The following is a 19577-nucleotide window of genomic DNA, read 5'->3' on the forward strand; positions in this document are numbered from 1 at the left end:
GGAATGACAGATTCAGGAGAAATGGCATCCCATTCCTCATCTAAAAGAACATGTAAAGATCAGTTTTGAAGTACAATGCAGAATGTAAGCAGATAATATATCTGTTAATGCAACTATTATTGCATGGTTGGCTGAAATACATGGAATCCAGTTGGATGGATAATTGCTAGTGATTGTAGTGAGAAAATTAGAAGTAAAGAGGAAAGATCAGGAGTTGGAAATTAGGGCCTCGATGACAGGACTGGAGCTTGAGATTGCACAATAGTATTTTACCAGACCAATGTCTTCTTCGTTAAAAATACCTTTTTCAAGCAACATAAACAGTAACAATACGTATGCACCTCACCACATGGCATGGAATACACAGGAATCAAATTGACTACATCTGTGGGAATAGACAGTAGCTAATATCAGTAGCCAAAACAAGGCCAGAGTCAGACCTCCTAGGTTATTGGACCCGTGAACCCTGAATCTTGGAAAAATAGCACTATGTACGGGCTCAGGCTTAGGCTGAACAAAATTAAAAACTAGTCTGTAAGAACCAAAATAGGAGTTAAGAGTCTATGCCACCTGAACTTAAAGACCGTCTCAAACACGGATTCGATGCATTAACATGAATAACTGAAGATCAGTGAGTTATGGGATGGCATAGGACAGGGTAGAACTGCGAACGGCCCTTGTGAGTTTCTGAGACTATAACTTAAAAAAAAATTTTTTTGAGACTCTAACTCTTTATGGGAGTAGAAAGCCTCGTCTTTCTCTAGTGGAATAGCTTGTAGTTTTGAGATTCTGAATTCGTGATTAGCAGTCAACTTCCCCTATAACCTTTTATAGTCCTTGCGGCTCTTTAGGAAATTTGGCTTTGATTTGGGCTAAGTTGTGCTACTGTGGGGTGGACCCTGCCTCATGCTTCCTTAGAAGCCAGCCCATCTCAGATGCACCCTGAAGCCAGCATAGGGACTGTTCATAGGGCTAGGCTTTCCTTTAAACTGAGTCCAATTGTTATTGTTTTTGGTGTTATGAGACTGACTTGATTCCAACTCATAGAAACTGTAGGTCCAACAAAACAAAAAACTGCTAGTCTTAAGCTATTCTCATAATTGTTATGTTTGAGCTCATTCATGCAGCCACCGTGTCCATCCACCTCATTTAGAGTCATCTTTTTCACTGACCCTCTACTTCATCAATTATGAAGTCCTTCTCTAGGGACCAGTCTCTCCTGATCACATGTCCAAAGTATGTCAGACAAAGTCTCCCCATCCTCTCATCTAAGGAGCATTCTGGTTGTACTTATTCCAAAAGTTTGTTTGCTTTGTTTTATTTTTCTGGCAATATATGTTATATTCATTATTTTTGACAACACCGTAATTAATGGTCATCAATTCTTCCTTATTCAATGTCCAGATTTCACTTGGTGATTGAAAATGCCATGGCTTACCGTAGGTCATGTGCACTTTAGTTCTCAGAATGACTCCTTTGCTCTTCAACATTCTAAAAACATCTTGTGCAGCAGATTTTCCCAGTGCAATACACAGTTTGATTTATTAACTTCTTTGATTCATGATTTGTTAGCTTCTATGATCATTGATGTGCACCTGTGTTAGTTATGGATTATGTCAACTAGACACTCCTGGCTAGGGGTAGACTTAAACCTGCAAACAAGTTACAACCTGATGATACCCCCTTAATGTCATAAGCCTTTTGTATAAGAGAAGGCTAACACTGATGTCACTTCATCTTTTTTCTCACTGGGACTAGAATGGGATTTTATATCTGCCTCGAGAAGTAGCAGAGCCTGAGAGGTGCCAGAACCCTGCCATTCTTCCACTGACCTTTGGATCCATGTGGTCTTATGACCACTGGCCTGTTATCTCTGCTTTCCTGATTCACCATTCTGCCTCACCAGCATGCAGCTCTGTGAGTCTGAAAAGGGACTTATGGACTTCAGTTGGATTCGACTGGGATGCCTTTTTGTTATAATTACATTGGTATAAAACTCATATATAGATAAATGTCACTGGATTAGTTTGTCTAGACAACCTAGCATAACACAGCATCAAGTAGAATTAAACTTGACAACTTCAATCTTTTCTTCCTTTACTGTGATGTTACTTATTGGTCCAGTTGTGAGGATTTAAAAAAATCTTTTTGTTGAGTTGTTATCCATACTGAAGCCTATAGTCTCTGATTTTCATCAGTAAGTCCTTCCAGTCCTTCTGAGTTTGAGCAAGGAAAAGTGTGTCATCTGAATATCATAGGTTGTTAATAGCATTGTTCTTCCTCCAGTCGTGTGACTTGTTCTTCTTCCTGTAGTCGAGCATACAGATTGAACAAGTATGGTGAAAGGTGTGACTGTGATAAACACCTTTTCTGATTTTAACCAGACAATATTCCTCTATTCTATTCTAATGACTGCCTCTTGGTCTCTGAATGAACAAAATTTTGGTTTTGCATGAACAAAGTTAAGTTCGATGTGATTTCCATTCTTCACAATGATATTCATAATTTCTTATGATGCACATAGCCTTTGCATGATCAATAAAACACAAGTAAAAATCTTTCTGACATTTATGAAATCTATTCACCATCATACAGTGCTGTTTGTGATGAGATATTGCATATCCACATTCAAGAAAATCCAACCAATACAACTATTATTCAAATTTATGTACCAGTCACTAAAGTTAGTGATGAATACATTGAATAATTCTAATATCATCAGTGTGAAATTAATCAAACAATCAAGATACATTGATAATTATTGGTAATTGGAATGCCAATGTTGGAAACAAGAGGAAGGAACAATAGTTGAAAAATATGGTCTCAGTGATAGAAATGTAGCCGGACCAACCTGAAATTTTGCAAGACAAACCTGCCCACTGTGATACCCACCTTCTCGACACAAGCACTGAAGAGAAAATGGGTGCATAAGCAAATGTGGTGAAGAAAGGGGATGGTGCCTGCCTATCAAAAGATATAGTGTCTAGGGTCATAAAGGCTTGAAGCTAAACAAGGGGCCATCTAGCAGGGAAGCACCAAAGCCCACATGGAAGAAGCACACCAGCCTGTGTGATCATGAGATGTTGAACGGATCAGGTATCAGGTATCAAAAGATCCCAAATGAACAATTATATCAATGTGAACGAGGGGGTTCTGAGTGAAAGTCCAAAGCCCATCTATAGACAATTGGGCATACACACACAGAAAGGTCATGAGGAAGGGACAATTCAGACAGGTGCAGTATTGTTTAGCACTGATGAAGCGCACAACATTCCTCTAGATCAGGGGTATCAAACTGGCAGCCTGCGGGCTGCATGCGGCTCCGAAGGTAATTTTTTGTGGCCCACAATGCTCTGAAATAATATGTAATGAGGGAATTGTGTGGACAGTATTGCCTCGATGTCCCCTAAGCATTATTTTCTTCATAACAATATTTTGCTCTTGATCATTAGTGCTTCCTCCCCCCACTATCATGATCCAGTTATACCTTACAAATCCAGCTAGATCAGAGTATGTACATTGGTACAGATAAGAGTTCTGGACACATGGAATCCAGGACAGATAAACCCTCAGTAACAATAGTGGGAGTAGCAATACCATGAGGATAGGGGGGCGGTGGTGGGGTGGCGAGAAAGCGAGAACTAATCACAAGGTTGGATATGAAACCCCGCACAAAGGGGACAAATAATAGAAAGGTAGGAGAAGGGAGACAGCATACAGTGTAAGGTGTGAAATAACAATAATGATATATAATTGATCAAGAATTCCTAAGTGTGGGAGGGTAAGGGAGGGAGGGGGAAAAGAGCTGATAGCAAGGACTTAAGTAGGAATGAAAAGTTGTTGGAAAAGATGATGGCAACATATGTATAAGTGTGCTAGATATAATTGAATTATGGATTGTTTTAAGATCTCTAAGAGCCCCAATAAAATGATTAGTAATAACAGAATTTTGAAAGACCAATTACTTCTTCATCACAAATGCCTTTTTTAAAAACACAAAAAGTGACTATACACATGAACTTCTCCAGATGAAATACACATAAATCCAGTTGACTGTATCTGTGGGAAGAGAACATAGAGAGCCTCGGCATCAGCAGCTAAAACCAGTCCAGGGACTGACTAGGGAACAGACCATCAATTGCTCTTACGTAAGCTCAAGTTGCAGTTGAAGAAAATGAAAACAGATCCCCAAGAACTCAAATGTGACCTGGAGTCTATCTCCCACCTGAATTTTGAGAACATCTCAAGAACAGATTTGCTGCAGTAGACACTAATGACAGAAGAGCTGATGAACTGTGGGATGACATCAAGAACATCAGACATGCAAAAAGCCACTTTAAGAAAAACACAAAAAAACAAATGAGCAAAGAAGATGTTAGAAGAGGCTGAAATTTGCTCTTCCCTGTAGAGCAGCTAAGGCAAATGGAGGAAATGATGAAGTCAAAGAATGCACAGAAAGTTTCAAAGGACAGCTTGAAAAGACAAAGTAAAATATTATAATGAAATGTTCAAAGACCTACAGTTGAAAAATAAGAAAGGAAAAACATGCTCCACATATCTTAAACTGAGAGAAATCAAGAAAAAAATTCAAGCCTCAATATGCTATATTAAATGATTCTGTGTGCAGAATATTACATGGTAGAAGCATCAAGAAGATGGAAAGCATACACCGTGACTGCACTGAGAACTGATCGACACCCCCATTTGAACCAACAGTTCTGAAGGAAGAAGTTCAAGCTGCACTGAAAGTATTAGCCACAAACAAGGTTCCAAGAATTGATGGAAAACCAATTGAAATGTTTTAACATGCTGATGAAGGCCTGGGAGTACTCAATCATCTATGCTAGGAAATTTGATAGACAACTACTGGGACAGCTGACTAGAAGAGATCCATATTTGTACCCATTCCAAAAACAAGTTGACCTAGGGGGATGAACAGATTATAGAACAATATCATTTATAGTACATACAAGTAAAATTCTTCTGAAGATCATCCCACAATGGCAGAATCAGTGTACTGACAGTGAGCTGTGAGCTGCCAGAAGTTCCGGCCTGATTCAGAAGAGGACATGGAACAAGGGCTATTATTGTTGTTGTCAGATGAATCTTGGGTAAGAGCAGAGCAAAATGTTTACTTGTGTTTCATTGACTGGGCCAAGGCATTTGACTTTGTGGATCATAACAAAGTCAGCTTTGAGAAGAATGGGAATTTCAGAACACCTCATTGTGCTCATGAGGAACCTACCCATGGATCAAGAGGAAGTCATTCAATTAGAACAAGAGAATACTGCTTGCTTTAAAACCAGGACAAGTAGTATAAATATTGTATCCGCTAATCATACTTATTCAGTATTTATGCTGTGTAAATCATTAGTATTGGAGGAAGGCTTATTAACAACCCATGATATGCAGATGACACAACCTTGAGGGCTGAAAGTGAGGAGGACTTGAAGCACTAGATGAATATCCAGAACTGCAGCCTTCACCCTTGATCACAACTCAATGTAAAGGAGACCCAAGTCTTCGCAACTAAACCAACAGATAATATGATAAATGGAGAAAATGTTGAAGATGCCAGGGATTTTGTCTTGCTTAGATCCAAAATTCAGTGCTCAGGACAGCTTTCGGCAAGAGATCATTGCATTAAATAAATCTGCTGGACAAGACATCTTTAGAGGGTTGAAAAGCAAAAATGTCACTTTGAAGAATGAGGTATGCCTAATCCAACCCATTGTACTTTCAATAGCTTCATGTGCATGTGAAAGTTGGACATTGAATAATAAAGAAGAAACAATGCATATGGTGGGAGCAAGGAATTTGAAAGTACCTTGGACTGCCAAAAGAACAAATGGCTCTGTCTTGGAAGAAAACAAAACAAAAAAATAACTACTGACAATGAATCAGTGCAGAAACATAACTACTGGCAGTGAATCAGTGCGGACTCATAGAGACCCTGCTGGGCGGGACAGTGCCCGCAAGATGCAGGGACTGTAACTACCCGTCACCACGGAGGTTCACACCTCATCCAGTTTTCAAAACTGTGGTAGATTTTTCTTCCAAGATCCCCATGGATATTTTTGGTATAAGATTAAGTTAGTAATTGCTTTTGCTATCCAATGTGATAGGTTTATAGAAAAATATAATTATGGAAAAAAGTTTGTGGAAAAATATAATTAAAAGATGGAGTTTTTCCAGGAAGTTTTTAAGAACACATACACAGACACGTAATAACCGTGTGACGGGAACAAGTGCAATTACAGGCTGGCCCAGGTGTTTCTGCCTTTATTGGCTCTGCCCTGACAACCCCAACTGTTGATGAAGTTGCCTGATTTCCCAGGGGTCACAGTCATTATAAATTCACTCACAAATCTAGGACATATTAAAATGGAGCAGAAGCAAAACGTGTATGTCTGTATAAAATGGGCATAGGTCTAATGCTTAGAAACTTATGAACATGGTTTTCCTCATCATAACGGTTGAAGAAGGGTGCGTATGCACTCCAGACTCCTGGGGGAGAAATATTTCTCAGCTTGTATATTAGTATTTTCCATCCCTTCTTTCTACCTTCTATAATCAGTTATTATCCCCATAAATGTGATAGATCCAGCCCCCTCAAAAACAAACTACCAAACAAACAAAAACAAAATAACCCTCACTGCCATCAAGTCAATGCTGACTCATAGTGTCCTATAAAACAGGGCAGAACTTCCCCTGTGAGTTTCCAAGACTGTGACTCCCATAGAGCGATGGTTGGTTTTGAATCACTGACCTTGTGGTTAGCAGCCCAATGCAAAACCACTCCCTCACAAGGGCTCCTTGAGTAAGACAATTCAGAGTTCCAAATGCTCCCCTGTAGCAAGGTGATTCCAACTGACAGGTGTGGCCTTTGAGCAAACTACCCCAAGTCAGCTGCTCTATCATCGAACAGGACAAAGGCAGGCCTTCAGGAATCCAAGGTCGGTACCAGGAGAAAGGAGTCAATGGAATGTGCTCTGTACGTGAATCTGTAAGGCCTCTATATACATTACAGTTTTATTATTGCATATAAATACACATTGCTCTATAACAGCATTGCATCATCTTGATGGCAGTGACTGAACTCTTATAAAGCATTTGGTGCTTTTGCTTGTTACTGTCAAGTTGACTGTAATTTTGGGCAGCGGATGAGCAAGTAGTAGCCAAATGGCATCCAGTGCTACTTCGTTCTTGTGAGACTAGCATGTTTGAATACATTGGCACAGCTCTTGTGCCAGGCCATTTCCCTGAGAATATCCATTGCCCAAATTAGCTTTCTGTCCCTAAAACACAGTACCCCATAACACCTCGTGGGCTCATCTCACCAGGTTCTTCATGTGGTAGCAGAAGAGCCCTGCCAACAAGATAAAGGACAAATCAAAGAGCATAAATGCCTTTGAAGTGTCTGATTAGGAAGCCTTTGGTTAGCTCATTGGCTATTGTTCCATTGATTAGAGCAAATTGTGTTCGCAAGTCCAGAGTCAGTGTGGGACAGGATGGATAGAAAGGTACATGGAAGTGATTCAGTTGGGTCCTCTGATGCAATCAACTGCTACAGAACCCCATGGCTCTTCTAGCTGTTTCTGTTTTCTTTCTATTTGATGTGACTCAAGTGCATGCCCCTAGTGTGGCCACTTGTTGGGATCTATGCTTGGGTTTCCTAATTGCTTCTGAAGCTAAAACCAGTTGGTTTTACTCAAGGAAATCTCCAGTGGAGGTAAGGTTTGCTCCAAGACTATTATATCATCCAAGGACTTCCTAACACTATATTAACCTTTACTGAGCATTTCATATATGGCTAGCACGAAAATCACTGCCATTGAGTCAATTCTGACTAAGCGCCACCCCCAAGACAGAGGAGAAACTTCCCAAGGCTGCAAATCTTTGATGGGTGCAGACTACCAAATCTTTGTCCTGTGAACGTTCAAATTGCCAGCCTTTGGGTTAGCCTCTGAATGCTTCCTACCTTTATTATCAAGACTCCTGTGTTACAGCAATCAGCAGCCTTCAAGCAGCATCTGGATACCCCTGGTCTCTCTTAGGAAGAGCAGTTTTGAGATAGTAAGTTTCCATATCTGCCTCCTCCATATATATCTTTCCCTCGAATTGATGTGGGAATGTGTCAGAGGTGACTATATTCCTTTCCCACCTTCCCTTTCCCATTGCTTTCTCACCCACCCTGAACAGTATATCCAGACCTGTAGAGAGTCTCCGGACTTGTTCTGGGTAGCTGAGGGACTGACTTGAAGCCTGGGATTCACGTACAAAGAGTGGTTCAGGGTGGTGATCCCAAAGAGCCTCGTGGCAGGGGAGAAGTGAAGTGGGGAGGAGAAGGGAGTCAATGAAGAGTACATCATCAGGTTACCATTCACAATGGCGTGGCTCTCAGCATGACCTGGTCCAGAAGTTCTCCGCTCCCAAACTACTGTGCAGCACAGAGATGAAATTTTGTTTGTATTTCTTTTCACTGATGATGTTTGGGCTTTAAAAAGTTGGGTTGCTGTCTCAGCTCTCTTGATATGAAAACTGTGAGCACTTCAGGACGCATGGTTTACCCTTTTGCTGCCCAAAACTCCACCTTTGAGGCCCTGCAGTTTACAGGCTCTGTCGAGTCCCAGCCTTCCTGGTGACTCATATTACTCACCTAGACCTGTCCTGATCACCACCGTGCACCTCAGTTGGCTGACTCAGTACACAGAGTACCACCCCTTGCCTATCATCACACATCCTTCATAGCATACCCTGGCTGGACATCCTTGGTGTGGTCACTATTTTCCCATCCACTAATATCTATCATCCTAGTAAATTTTTTATGATTTTTATTCCATGTTTTTTATTATTCTACCTACAGCCTTCTAATATGATTCGTATGAGAAGTTGTTAGTGGGAGATATGCACCATCTAGTTCTTCTTGTCTTGGGGTTGTGGAGACTAAGGTTCATGGACTAATTGCTTCTGTGTATTTTCACCACTGGTCTTCCCTCTGGATGCGGAGACATGAGCAATTGCTCTTAGATGGATATTTATTAGCTTTTAAGTCTCCAGTCACTATTAACCGAAAATTTCTAAAACCAATTTATTAGGAGCTAATCCAGATATCCTACCATTCCATAATTCAATCATATCAATGTTCTAGATTCGCCACCATGTCGGTTCCAAGACATTTTCTTCTTCTTGAACTCCTTGATGTCAGCTCCCACTTACCCCGCACCAGCCCCCAGTGTAAGCCATGAAATCTTCTAGTTGTCACCTCTATGGGTCCCCTGTCATTTTGTAAACAATGTTGTGCCAGGTGGACTTGGTGTCCCCTCAGAGCACGCTGAGGCCACAGTCAGTGACTCATTCCCTCAAAAGGCGTGGTTTTTCTAAGTTTTTAAAGCTTTTCCCCTGTATACTCCGCCACATTCATGGATATCTTTGCAGCAAAAGTAAATAGAGATCTATTTTTTTTACTATTAGAATTAATATCTAACTTAACTTGCCTGCCATCTAATAAACTGTTTAGATTATGTAGCAGGAAGTATGGGTTTCTGGCTTCATCAGACTAATTTTGTGGTCTGTCCCATCCCGCGGGACATTCAACGTGGATCCTGGAGGAGAGAGTGGGAATTGGGTGGGGGGGGGGGGGGGGGACAAGAGGCACAGAGAATGAAGACAAGACAGTATCCTGATCAAGTCTTGTTTTAATGAACAAAGAGTTACAGCTTATATCAGCCAGCAAGTGGGGGCGGGGGGGAGCATCCGCCACACATGCAAATTAGGCTACTTTGGCAACAGGCCAATCAGGGAGTTCAGGGGAACAAGCCCTGCCCGAGTCAGTAAGGGCTTACAGTCTTCAATTAGGTACTCCTTGGAGTGGCATGTTTATGCAAATAAAGCACAGGTGGGGACAATCTTTTACCCAATCAAGGGGATGCAGGACACAGGTGCTTATCTCAAGAGCATCACCCCTTGTTTGCTCAAGCTTTACAGCTGCAGTGCTGCAGGCTGGGCCGGAAGAATACCCAGAGCTCAGGCTAGTGAATTCCAAGTAACGGCCGGGCCTCATGGCTCCGGACAGTGGTCCAACAGCATGAAAGCACTGGGTTATTTTTGCTCTGGCTCTGCTGTACTCCTCCAAAGATAAGCGATTAGGCCCATGTAGTTGGCTTGTACCAAGACTAAGTAACTACTTAGTCTCAATAGTTTCTAGTAGCTCCTAGAGCACATTCATCTGAAAGTAGCTTTTATTTACTTCTTTTTTGTTTGTTTGTTTCTTTTCACAGTGAGACATTATTTGGTGAAGTGCCCTCAGAACAGGTAGGAATGTTTTCTTTCTTTGTTTTTAAAATGAGACTATTCTGTTTTATTTTATTTTTATGTTATTAAAAAAATCTGTTAATGGCTGCTCTCAGTGGGAATGTTGTCTTCGAAGCTTGGTGGGCTAGGATGCTGTCCACTCTCTATCTCTTTCTCTCTCTTTACCTCTTAGTTTGCTCCTGTGCAGTTTGGGCAGACCTGCCACTCTCCCCCGGCTGTACCTTCAGTGCTGTCCTCTACAGTGCATTCTTCACCATGAGATACAACGTCCCCTTACTGACCCACAGTGCTACTGGGGGGTGTGGGTGGGGGAAGCACTGGAGACACCGTGTGGGAATTATGCCTGCTCTTATCCACCAGGGCATAACACAAAGGGAGAGCAATATAGCAGCAAGGGGAGCAAAACAAGAAAATTCCCGAGGAATTCTGAAAATAGACTTTGGACTCAGGGCACAGGGCATGCATGGCACTGTATCAGAAATGACCAGAAAACATTCTTAAGGTCAGCAGAAAGACCTGGAACTATTCATAGGCCTCCTCCCCCCCCCCCATATTGATCAATATAACATAGGCAGGATAAGCCATCCCAAGGAGAAAACATTGGGACTAGTAGTTCTGGAGGGATAGGAGAGAGCAGGAGGTGGGGAAAAGGGGGGAGCCAATAAACTCAGGGACGAGGGAACAAGAAATTTCACTTGATGGTGAGGAGGGCATAGAATGCCTGGTGGAGTTCGATCAAATGCAATGTAGTTGAGAGGAAGTACAGAGATCTGAATGAATATTGAACATGATAGGGCAGGAGGAAAATAAAAGAAAATAGAGGAAAGAACTAGGAAGCAAAAGACATTAATAAACATAGGCATGTACATATGTAACTAAATTAAGGTATAAATATGGTCATATATAAGGTATAAATATGGTCATATATAAATATATTAATATACAATAATAAGGATATAAGTCTATGTACATATATTTATAGGCTAAGTATTAAAGTAGCAGACAGACAATGGGCCTCTACTCAAGTCCTCCCTCAACACAAGAATGCTTGGTTCTAATAACCTGACATTCTGTGATGTTCACCTTCCTGACACGATGGCTGAAGACAAAATGAATATATACACTAATGTGCTGAGGAAAGCGGATGGTGCCCGGCTATCAAAAGATATAGTGTCTGGCATCTTAGAGGCTTGAAGTTAAACAAGTGGCCATCTAGCTGAGAAGCAACAAAGCCCACATGAAAAAAGCACTCCAACCCATGTGATCCCAAGGTGTTGACAGGATCAGGTATAAGACATCAGAAGACCCAAAACAAATAACCATTTTGATGGGAACGTGGGGTGGGGGCGGGGTGTCTGAATGGAGACACAAAGCCCATCTGTAGACAATTGGACATTCCCACACAGGAGGGTCACAAGGAAGGGAAAAGCCAGCCAGGTTGCAGTATAGTACCAACAAAACACACAACATTCCGCTAGTTCTTTAAGGCCCCCCACCCCACTAACATGGCCCGATGATCTTAAAAATCTGGCTAGACTAGAGCATGTGCACTGGTACAGATAAGAGCTCTTGACACATAGAGTCCACGGCAGATAAACCTCTTGGGACCAATAATAAGATTAGTGATATCATGAGGGTAGGGGGAAGGTGGGGGCAGACAGGGGAGAAAGAGGGAACCTATTGCAATGATTGATATCAACTCACACACCCCCACCAGGGGAACAAACAACAGAAACGTGGGTGAAGGGAGACAGCAGGTGGTGTAAAACATGAAAATAAAAATAATTTATAAGTTATCAAGGGTTAATAAAGGTGATAAGGTGGGAAACGGAGGGGGGAAAAGAGAAGCTGATACCAAGGGCTCAAGAAAATATTTTTTAAATGATGATGGCAATATATGTACAAATTTGCTTGATACAATTGATGTATGGATTGTTATAAGAGCTGTAGGAACCCCCAATAAAGTTGATTCATTAAAATAAATAAATAAAAGCAAAAACCTATTAATAATTTTATTTAATTAGCCTTCAAAATCATACCACATAAGTCCACAAAATAGTCTAAAACTGTGCATTCTGCATGGATGCAGACGTTTCCTTAGTTTGGAGATTGGGTATCAGCCCCAGAGAGCTCAGAGAATATGTGACTCATGCTGGCCCAAGGTGATGCTGACAGCGTTGGTACACGTACCTGCAGCCGAGTGCGTGAATGGGAGTAAAATGAAGGTGTCTCTTGAAAAGGCAATTGCTTTTGTTTCCTGCATGCTTCCCACAATTTTGTTTTTCAGATTGCACATAAAATCCCTCCAGTAGCATAGAATGTTGACATAGTTTTCACCATGGCCTCTCGACTAGTTTTAGGATGCATTCGTTCGTGAAGGTCAAGCTAAAGAATGGTGCCCCAGAGCCAGATAGGTGCCAAAAAGAGACTGCGAAGTGGCCAGTAGTTTTTCACCTAATTGACTTCTTCTTATGAGTTTGAGATAACAAAGCACTTCATAAGTGTGAGATATGAAAGTGGATATTCAACTACCAATGCCAAGAGAAGCTACAGCTGCAGTTCTCAGAGGCTTCTGAATGCCGTGTGGCGCCTACACTTTATCACGGATAAAGAAATCTCGGGGCACAGACGACTCATATGCTGCATAAGTTAGAGGCACCGTTTCAGTGTGCACTATGAGATTACTTTAATGCATTTTTTAGGCTGTTATAAACCATCAGAGATTTTTAAATATACACTGACTATTACAGTGCGGGATTTGATAAATAAGTTATTTGTTTAGGGTCTTAAATGAAAGGTAGAACTGCCAAAGAAAATCTAGGGATTAAATGACAACCTGGATATATAAATACTTGTTTTATTTGTATATTTGGTAGTAGCAGAATTTCAAACATTTTTTTCCCTTCAATGGAAGGCAGTCCGCTAGCATGGTTAAACCTTGGAGACTACTTTGCCTGATGGAAACCTTGATTCTACAACTGGTCTTTTTTATGCTCTTACCAAGTTCTTTAATCTCGCTGTCTTAGCTCATAAATTCACTGGGCTGATTAACATGTGTTAATCTATGTAAAATGTTGAATAGTAAAGAATGCAGTAGTGAACGTGCTGAATGCAAATGTTGACTCTTGTTTTGCAGTATGTACTTATTAAATTGTTGGCACTTTGTAAGGTCCATAGAGCAAAGATGAAATAAGATACTGTCTATGCCCTTATGAGGCCCGTGTGTAATCACACACACACACACACACACACACACACACACACCAGATCTTGTCAAGTCAATTCTAATTCATGGCAACCTCATGTGTTACACAGTAGAACTGCCCTCCCACTTGGTTTTTAATTCCTGTAAAATTTCAAAAGCAGATTCACAAGTCTTCTGAGGTGCTTCTCTGTGGGTTTGAACTGCCAACATTTTGGTTAGTCGTGGACGTTTCACCATTTATATACATGGAGTCACAGAGACGTTAAAGTGCCAGCAAATCACATGGAGGGTTCCTATAGAGCTGTTAGGGTACCCAGAGAAGTTCCCTGTCCCTTCTCTTTGGGCTGTGGGTATAGGGAGAGATTTCTAGAGATAATATTTGGGTCAAATCTTCTAAGTTCAGAAATGTTCTCTTATTTGAAGGTCAAGTAGAGGAAAGCATGTACGGTTGAATAAGAGGAGGGTGTGATGGAGGGAGCAGGGTACAGCATAGCAGGTCGAGTGCCAATGAACTTGGTGAAACTTCGGTCCAATGGGTTAGAATCACAGGAGAATCCGGGCAGAAAAGGAGAGAGAGGGCTACAGTTGTTGGCTGGGCCAGACAGCCATGGCGTGGGACTAGTCATATTTTTAAAATATCCACCAAATTAAACAAAAAAGAAAATCTCACTGCCAGCGAGTTGATTCCAACTCATAGCAATTCTACAGGACAGGGTAAAACTGCCCCTGTGGGTTTCAAAGACTATAACCATTTACCAGAGTAGAAAGCTTCATCTCTATTCCACAGAGCTACTGGGGTTATGAACTACTTACCTTAGGGTTAGTGGCCAGTGCATAATCACCCGGTACAATAGCCACTGTGATCTTTAATACATGACATATTCTGGGCCCAGCATAAGCATGTGTGTGTCTCCAGTCACTACCACAATCTCACAGGTAGGTGCCGCCATTATGCCCATTTTCCAGATGAGAAACTTAGACCTAGAACACTGGTGTTTGCTGTATGCACCTCACTGAGAATTGGATACCAGCAGCAGTTGCCAGCCAAGTTACCTGTCGCCAAGCCCAGAGCATTGTGGCAGATAAGTTAGATGCTTGGGTATGATTGTGAGTGTTTGTAATGCTGGCATGAGCACAAAGAAGGGAGGGACCTGTGGCTGTCCGAAGAAGCAGAGCGAAGTGCCCCGAATGCTGGAAATAGTTGCAGCTCTCTCTCACGGCGGCCTGAGTCTGGGTGGCCAGTGGCCTCTGAGTGTAGCATCAATGTCCTAAAGTCCACTTCGTTGGGTGGTATTTTTTGTCACTGTGGATTTGATATCATTAGTTCTCACAGGAGCATTTCTTGAACACATTTCAGCACTTGGGGACAGTCACTTTCCTCTTGAGAAGAAAGTTATATTCTAAGGAGAGTCTTCAGTCTCAGAACCCATTAAAACACTAAACAGAAGTGTTTGGGCACCAATTATTTTATGTTATTGCTGGATTATGCTGTATGGCCACCCCTTAGCAAGCCTGATGACAAAGACCAACCCAGCTGCGTGTGTCCCACCAGCCTCTCTCTCCTTGATGTATACCCCACCCCACACCATGCAAAAGGGCCCCCAGTAGCCAGGGCTGATTGTGACGCATGGTACAAACAAAAATACATTCTAGTTTCCATTGTAGTTGCACCGTCCCAATTTTATGATTTTAGGCATATCCCTGAACTTCTCCAAGAATGTTTTATCTTTCAAAAGATGAGTAAAAACTTCCGTATATACTCAGTATAAGTCAACCTGAATATCAGCCAAGGCACCTAATTTTACCACAGAAATTGCATTTAAAAATGTGCTGAACATCCTGGCCTACCAGGCCTTGAGTACGATGTTCCCACTCAGAGCAGCCAGTCCACAGAGAAGACCATGTGGCTGGCCCCACTGTGAGACACCCATAGCCCTACAGGGGACAACACTGGAGACATAGTGAGGGAGTTGCGTCCAATCAGATCCCACCACACTGAGGTAAAACACTAAAGGGGCGCAATAGAATAGCAAGGGAACAGAGCAGAGATTTCCCAGAAAATGCTGAAGGTGGACTCTGGGGCCAGGGCTTGGTGCCCCAACAGACTGGACTGGAAAACACTCCTAAAGGCCAACAAACAGTCCTTGAACTAACTACAAGCTTTTCTTTCTTGTTGTGCTTTGTTTCGTTTTTTGTCATTGGTTTGTTGTTGTTTATTGTTGCTTGGTTTTGCTTTGCCTTTTTTGTGCATGTTATTATCTCCGCATAAATAAGATAGGCTGGGTGAACCATCTGGAGGAGAAAACAACGGGACTGACAGTTCCGGAGGGACATGGGAGAGGGGATGGTGGGGAGAAAGGAAGTGGTGTTAACAAACCCAGGGACAAGGGAACAACAAGTGATCAAATCGGTGGTGAGAAGGGTGTAGGAGGCCTGGTAGGGCATGATCAAGGGTAATGCAACCAAGAGGAATTCCTGAAACCCATATGCAGACAGAGCATGATAGTGGGACAAGAGGAAAGTCAAGGGAAATAGCTGAAAGAGCTAGGAGGCAAAGTCATTTATAGAGGTCTAAATAAAGGCATGTGCATATGTAAATATATTTATATATGAGGATATGGAAATAGATCTATGTGCATATATTTATAGGTTTAGTATTAAGGTAGCAGATAGACATTGGGCCTCTACTCAAGTACCCCCTCAATGCAAGAATACTTTGCTCTATTAAATTGGCATTCTATGATGCTCACCTTCCCACCACAATTGCTGAAGACAAAGCAGCTAATAAGCAAATGGGTGAAGAAAGCTTATGGTGCCCAGCTATCAAAAGATATAGCATCTGGGGTCTTAAAGGCTTGACGGTAAACAAGCGGACAATCTAGTTCAGAAGCAACAAAGCCTACATGGAGGAAGCATACCAGCCTGTGTGATCATGAGGTGCCAAAGGGATCAGTTATCATGCATCAAAGAACAAAAATCATATCATTGTATCCTCACCTCCCTGATATGATCATTGAAAACAAATGAGAACATAAGCAAATGTCACAAAGAAAGCTGATGGTGCCCAACTATCAAAAGATATAGCATCTGGGGTCTTAAAAGCTTGAAGGTAAATAAGCAGCCATCTAGCTCAGAAGCAACAAAGCCCACATGGAAGAGGCATACCAGCCTGTGCAATCACAAGGTGTCGAAGGAATCAGGTATTAGGCATCATCAGAACAAAAAATCATATCATTGTGAATGAGGTGGGGAGTGTGGAGTGAAGACCCAAAGCCCATTTATAGGCCACTGGACATCCCCTTACAGAAGGGTCTCAGGGAGGAGATGAGCCAGCTAGGGTACACGTAGCAACGATGAAACATACAACTTTCCTCTAGTTCCTAAATGTTTCCTCCTCCGCCACCATCATGATCCCAATTCTACCTTACAAATCTGGCTAGACCAGAGAATGTATGTACACTAGTACAGATAGGAACTAGAAACACAGGGAATCCAGGGCGGAAGATCCCTTCAGGACTAGTGGTGTGAGTGGCGATCCTGGGAGGGTGGAGAGAGGGTGGGTTGGAAAGAGAACAGATTACAAGGATCTACATATAATCTTCTCCTTGGTGGAAGGACAACATAAAAGTGGGGGTAGGGAGACGTTGGACAGTGCAAGATATGACAAAATAATAATTTGTAAATTATAAAGGGTTCATGAGGGAGGGGGGAGGGGGAGGGAGGGGGACAATGAGGACCTGATGCTAGGCGCTTAAGTGGAGAGCAAATGTTTTGAGAATGATGAGGGCAATGAATGTACAAATGTGCTTTACACAATTGATGTGTGTATGGATTGTGATAAGAGTTGTATGAACCCCTAATAAAACGATTTTTCAAAAGTGCTGAAAAACTCAGCTTATACATGATTATATACAGTAGTCAGTTCTCTGTACTGTTCAGGATAGTGGAGAGAATTCAGAATTTTGTGTACTAATTCATAATTCACAGTGTGCCCAGGAGCACTTTATGGGATTTATTTCTAGTCCTCATAAAATCCCTGCAAGGTACAAATTAGTCTCCCTAGACTAAGAACATTAATAAAACTGTCAACTCTTAGATGAATGGCTAGTACTCTGTCTTATGTCAGCCCCAAAGTAAGGGACAGAAAACCTAGCTCAGTGTCCCACCCATGTTCTGGCTGTAAGGAGTGGTGCTGCAGTGGGTAGGTCTTGTGCCAGCAGAGTGGTAATTTCTGTACCCCACACACCTCTTGCCTCTATTGCCTGCAGGTGCATGACTCTTAGAAGAAATAAGTGCCAACAGGTTTGGGGTCATTTGGTTTAGTCCAAGGTCTCCAAAAAAGAGTTGTGTTTTCTCTTCCAAACCAGTAAACAGAACTACACTTCGCTGTTACAGGAATATTGGGGTGAGATTGTGCTACCTGGGGGCTGAAATCATCCCCCCTAAACCCACGGCTTTAATTTGGGCCATGAAAGGGGATGTTGGGGAGGTAAATCTAGTGTTTCTTTACTGGTTATTGTGATTATAACCCAAGCCAGGATGCTGGCTAGAATCATTAAATGGTAATGAGGCACTTCCAGTCTCACTATAGTCACCGGTGTTCAGAGTCATTAAACTCGTAAGGAAACATTAATCTTGCAAAACTGGTGGGAACTGCAGTGTATCAACTCCCTGGTATTGGCCATAAGATCTTCTTTCTTGCTACTCTTCAAGGGCCCTCAACCACACTTCCTGAGAGATGTAAAGAGTTATGTAAAGGTCCGGGGTAGACTGTGGACAAAGATGGCTAGGCCAGCACTTCTCAGAGGAGCGGCACGTACTATAATGGTGTCAGAATATCCTTGCAGCAAGGGCGACAGGATCAGCAAGAATGTCTACCTAGTGATCCGAAGGGTCTGGAAAGGCTTTCCTGGGCACCAGCTCTGGGAAAGCTGCCCAGGAGGTTACCTATGCCCAGCTACTAGGGCCAAGGACTCAGCATATAAAGTTTATAAGAATGATGATAACAATAATAAATTTAAAGGAATGAGAGTGCCATTTATTCAGACACAGTTCTATGTGCCTGAACGTGCTAATTTATTTAATGGAAAAAGAGTTGTTTAAAGGAAGTCACTGAGAATAGATGACACCATTAATTTATCTTGAAATCTGCCATGTGATCAAGAAGCCCTTGTGATGTAATTGGCTATGAATTGAGCTCCTAACCACAAGTCAACAGTTTAAACCCACAGGTCACTTCACAGCAGAAAGGTGAGGCTGCCTGCTCCAATAAGGATTTAGTCTTGGAAACCTAAAGGGGTGGTGTTATTCTGGGGTTGATATGAGTAGATATCATCTAAATGATTTTGATTTGGGGTCATGTGACTGGACAGCCCATAGAGCAAGTTCAAAGGCCTAAAACCAAATATCAGGAAATGTGCATATTTGCTGGAGTCCCTGGCCTTTATCAATGGTAACTGACCTTGGCAGAGGTAAGTGTAGTTATTGATAACATTTTTCTTGTTTTAAAAGTGCATCCAGTTGCCCCCAAAGTTGCTTTGGCTCATCTTCTACCTGTAAGATGGCAGATATAATGTTGCTGGTTAAGCTGTATAGGGTGGCAAATGTGCTGAGTGAAGGGTTCATGGGAAGTTGACTGCAAGACAGTCTTCCAGTATTGGATGTATACTCTTGAGACGAGACCTCTTTGTGAGATATTCTCTTTGCTGGAACTGAGCTACATAGTCAGGAAGAAAGAAAGCTCACTGACATTTCTGAAAGTAAAATGGACCAACTGAAGGAACTGACTTTGAAAGGAAAAGGACAAGGCCAGGACTAAGAAGGCTGATGAAAGTCGTAGAACCAGAATTGGCAGAGTTCCCTTGGCCCCTCTAAGCATTTTCTGCCTCGGGTGCTCCTGCCTTACAATCTAGTTTTCCATGTAGTTTCATGTGAGACCACAGAGAGCCCTTTGTGCCCATGTAAAACTTTCCTAAATGTCTTTCCACAACAGTTGCAGCAGGACATCAGAGATTGAAGGCAGTTTCAGAAAGAGGTCATGAAACAGGGGAATCATTGC

At 42.0% G+C, this 19577-nt stretch overlaps 1 protein-coding gene across 1 annotated transcript in view; it reads left to right on the forward strand.

Moving 5' to 3' along the window:
- The window catches only part of VSTM4 (V-set and transmembrane domain containing 4), a 150913-nt gene that overhangs the window by 71480 nt on the left and 59856 nt on the right, over nt 1-19577 (forward strand). Inside the window, exon 5 of the mRNA XM_075564174.1 lies at nt 10281-10314. Coding sequence (XP_075420289.1) covers nt 10281-10314 — 34 coding nt within the window. The remainder of the gene's footprint in view (nt 1-10280; nt 10315-19577) is intronic.

The sequence above is a fragment of the Tenrec ecaudatus genome, chromosome 12 (genome assembly GCF_050624435.1).
Source record: "Tenrec ecaudatus isolate mTenEca1 chromosome 12, mTenEca1.hap1, whole genome shotgun sequence".
Classification (NCBI taxonomy): Eukaryota; Metazoa; Chordata; class Mammalia; order Afrosoricida; family Tenrecidae; genus Tenrec; species Tenrec ecaudatus.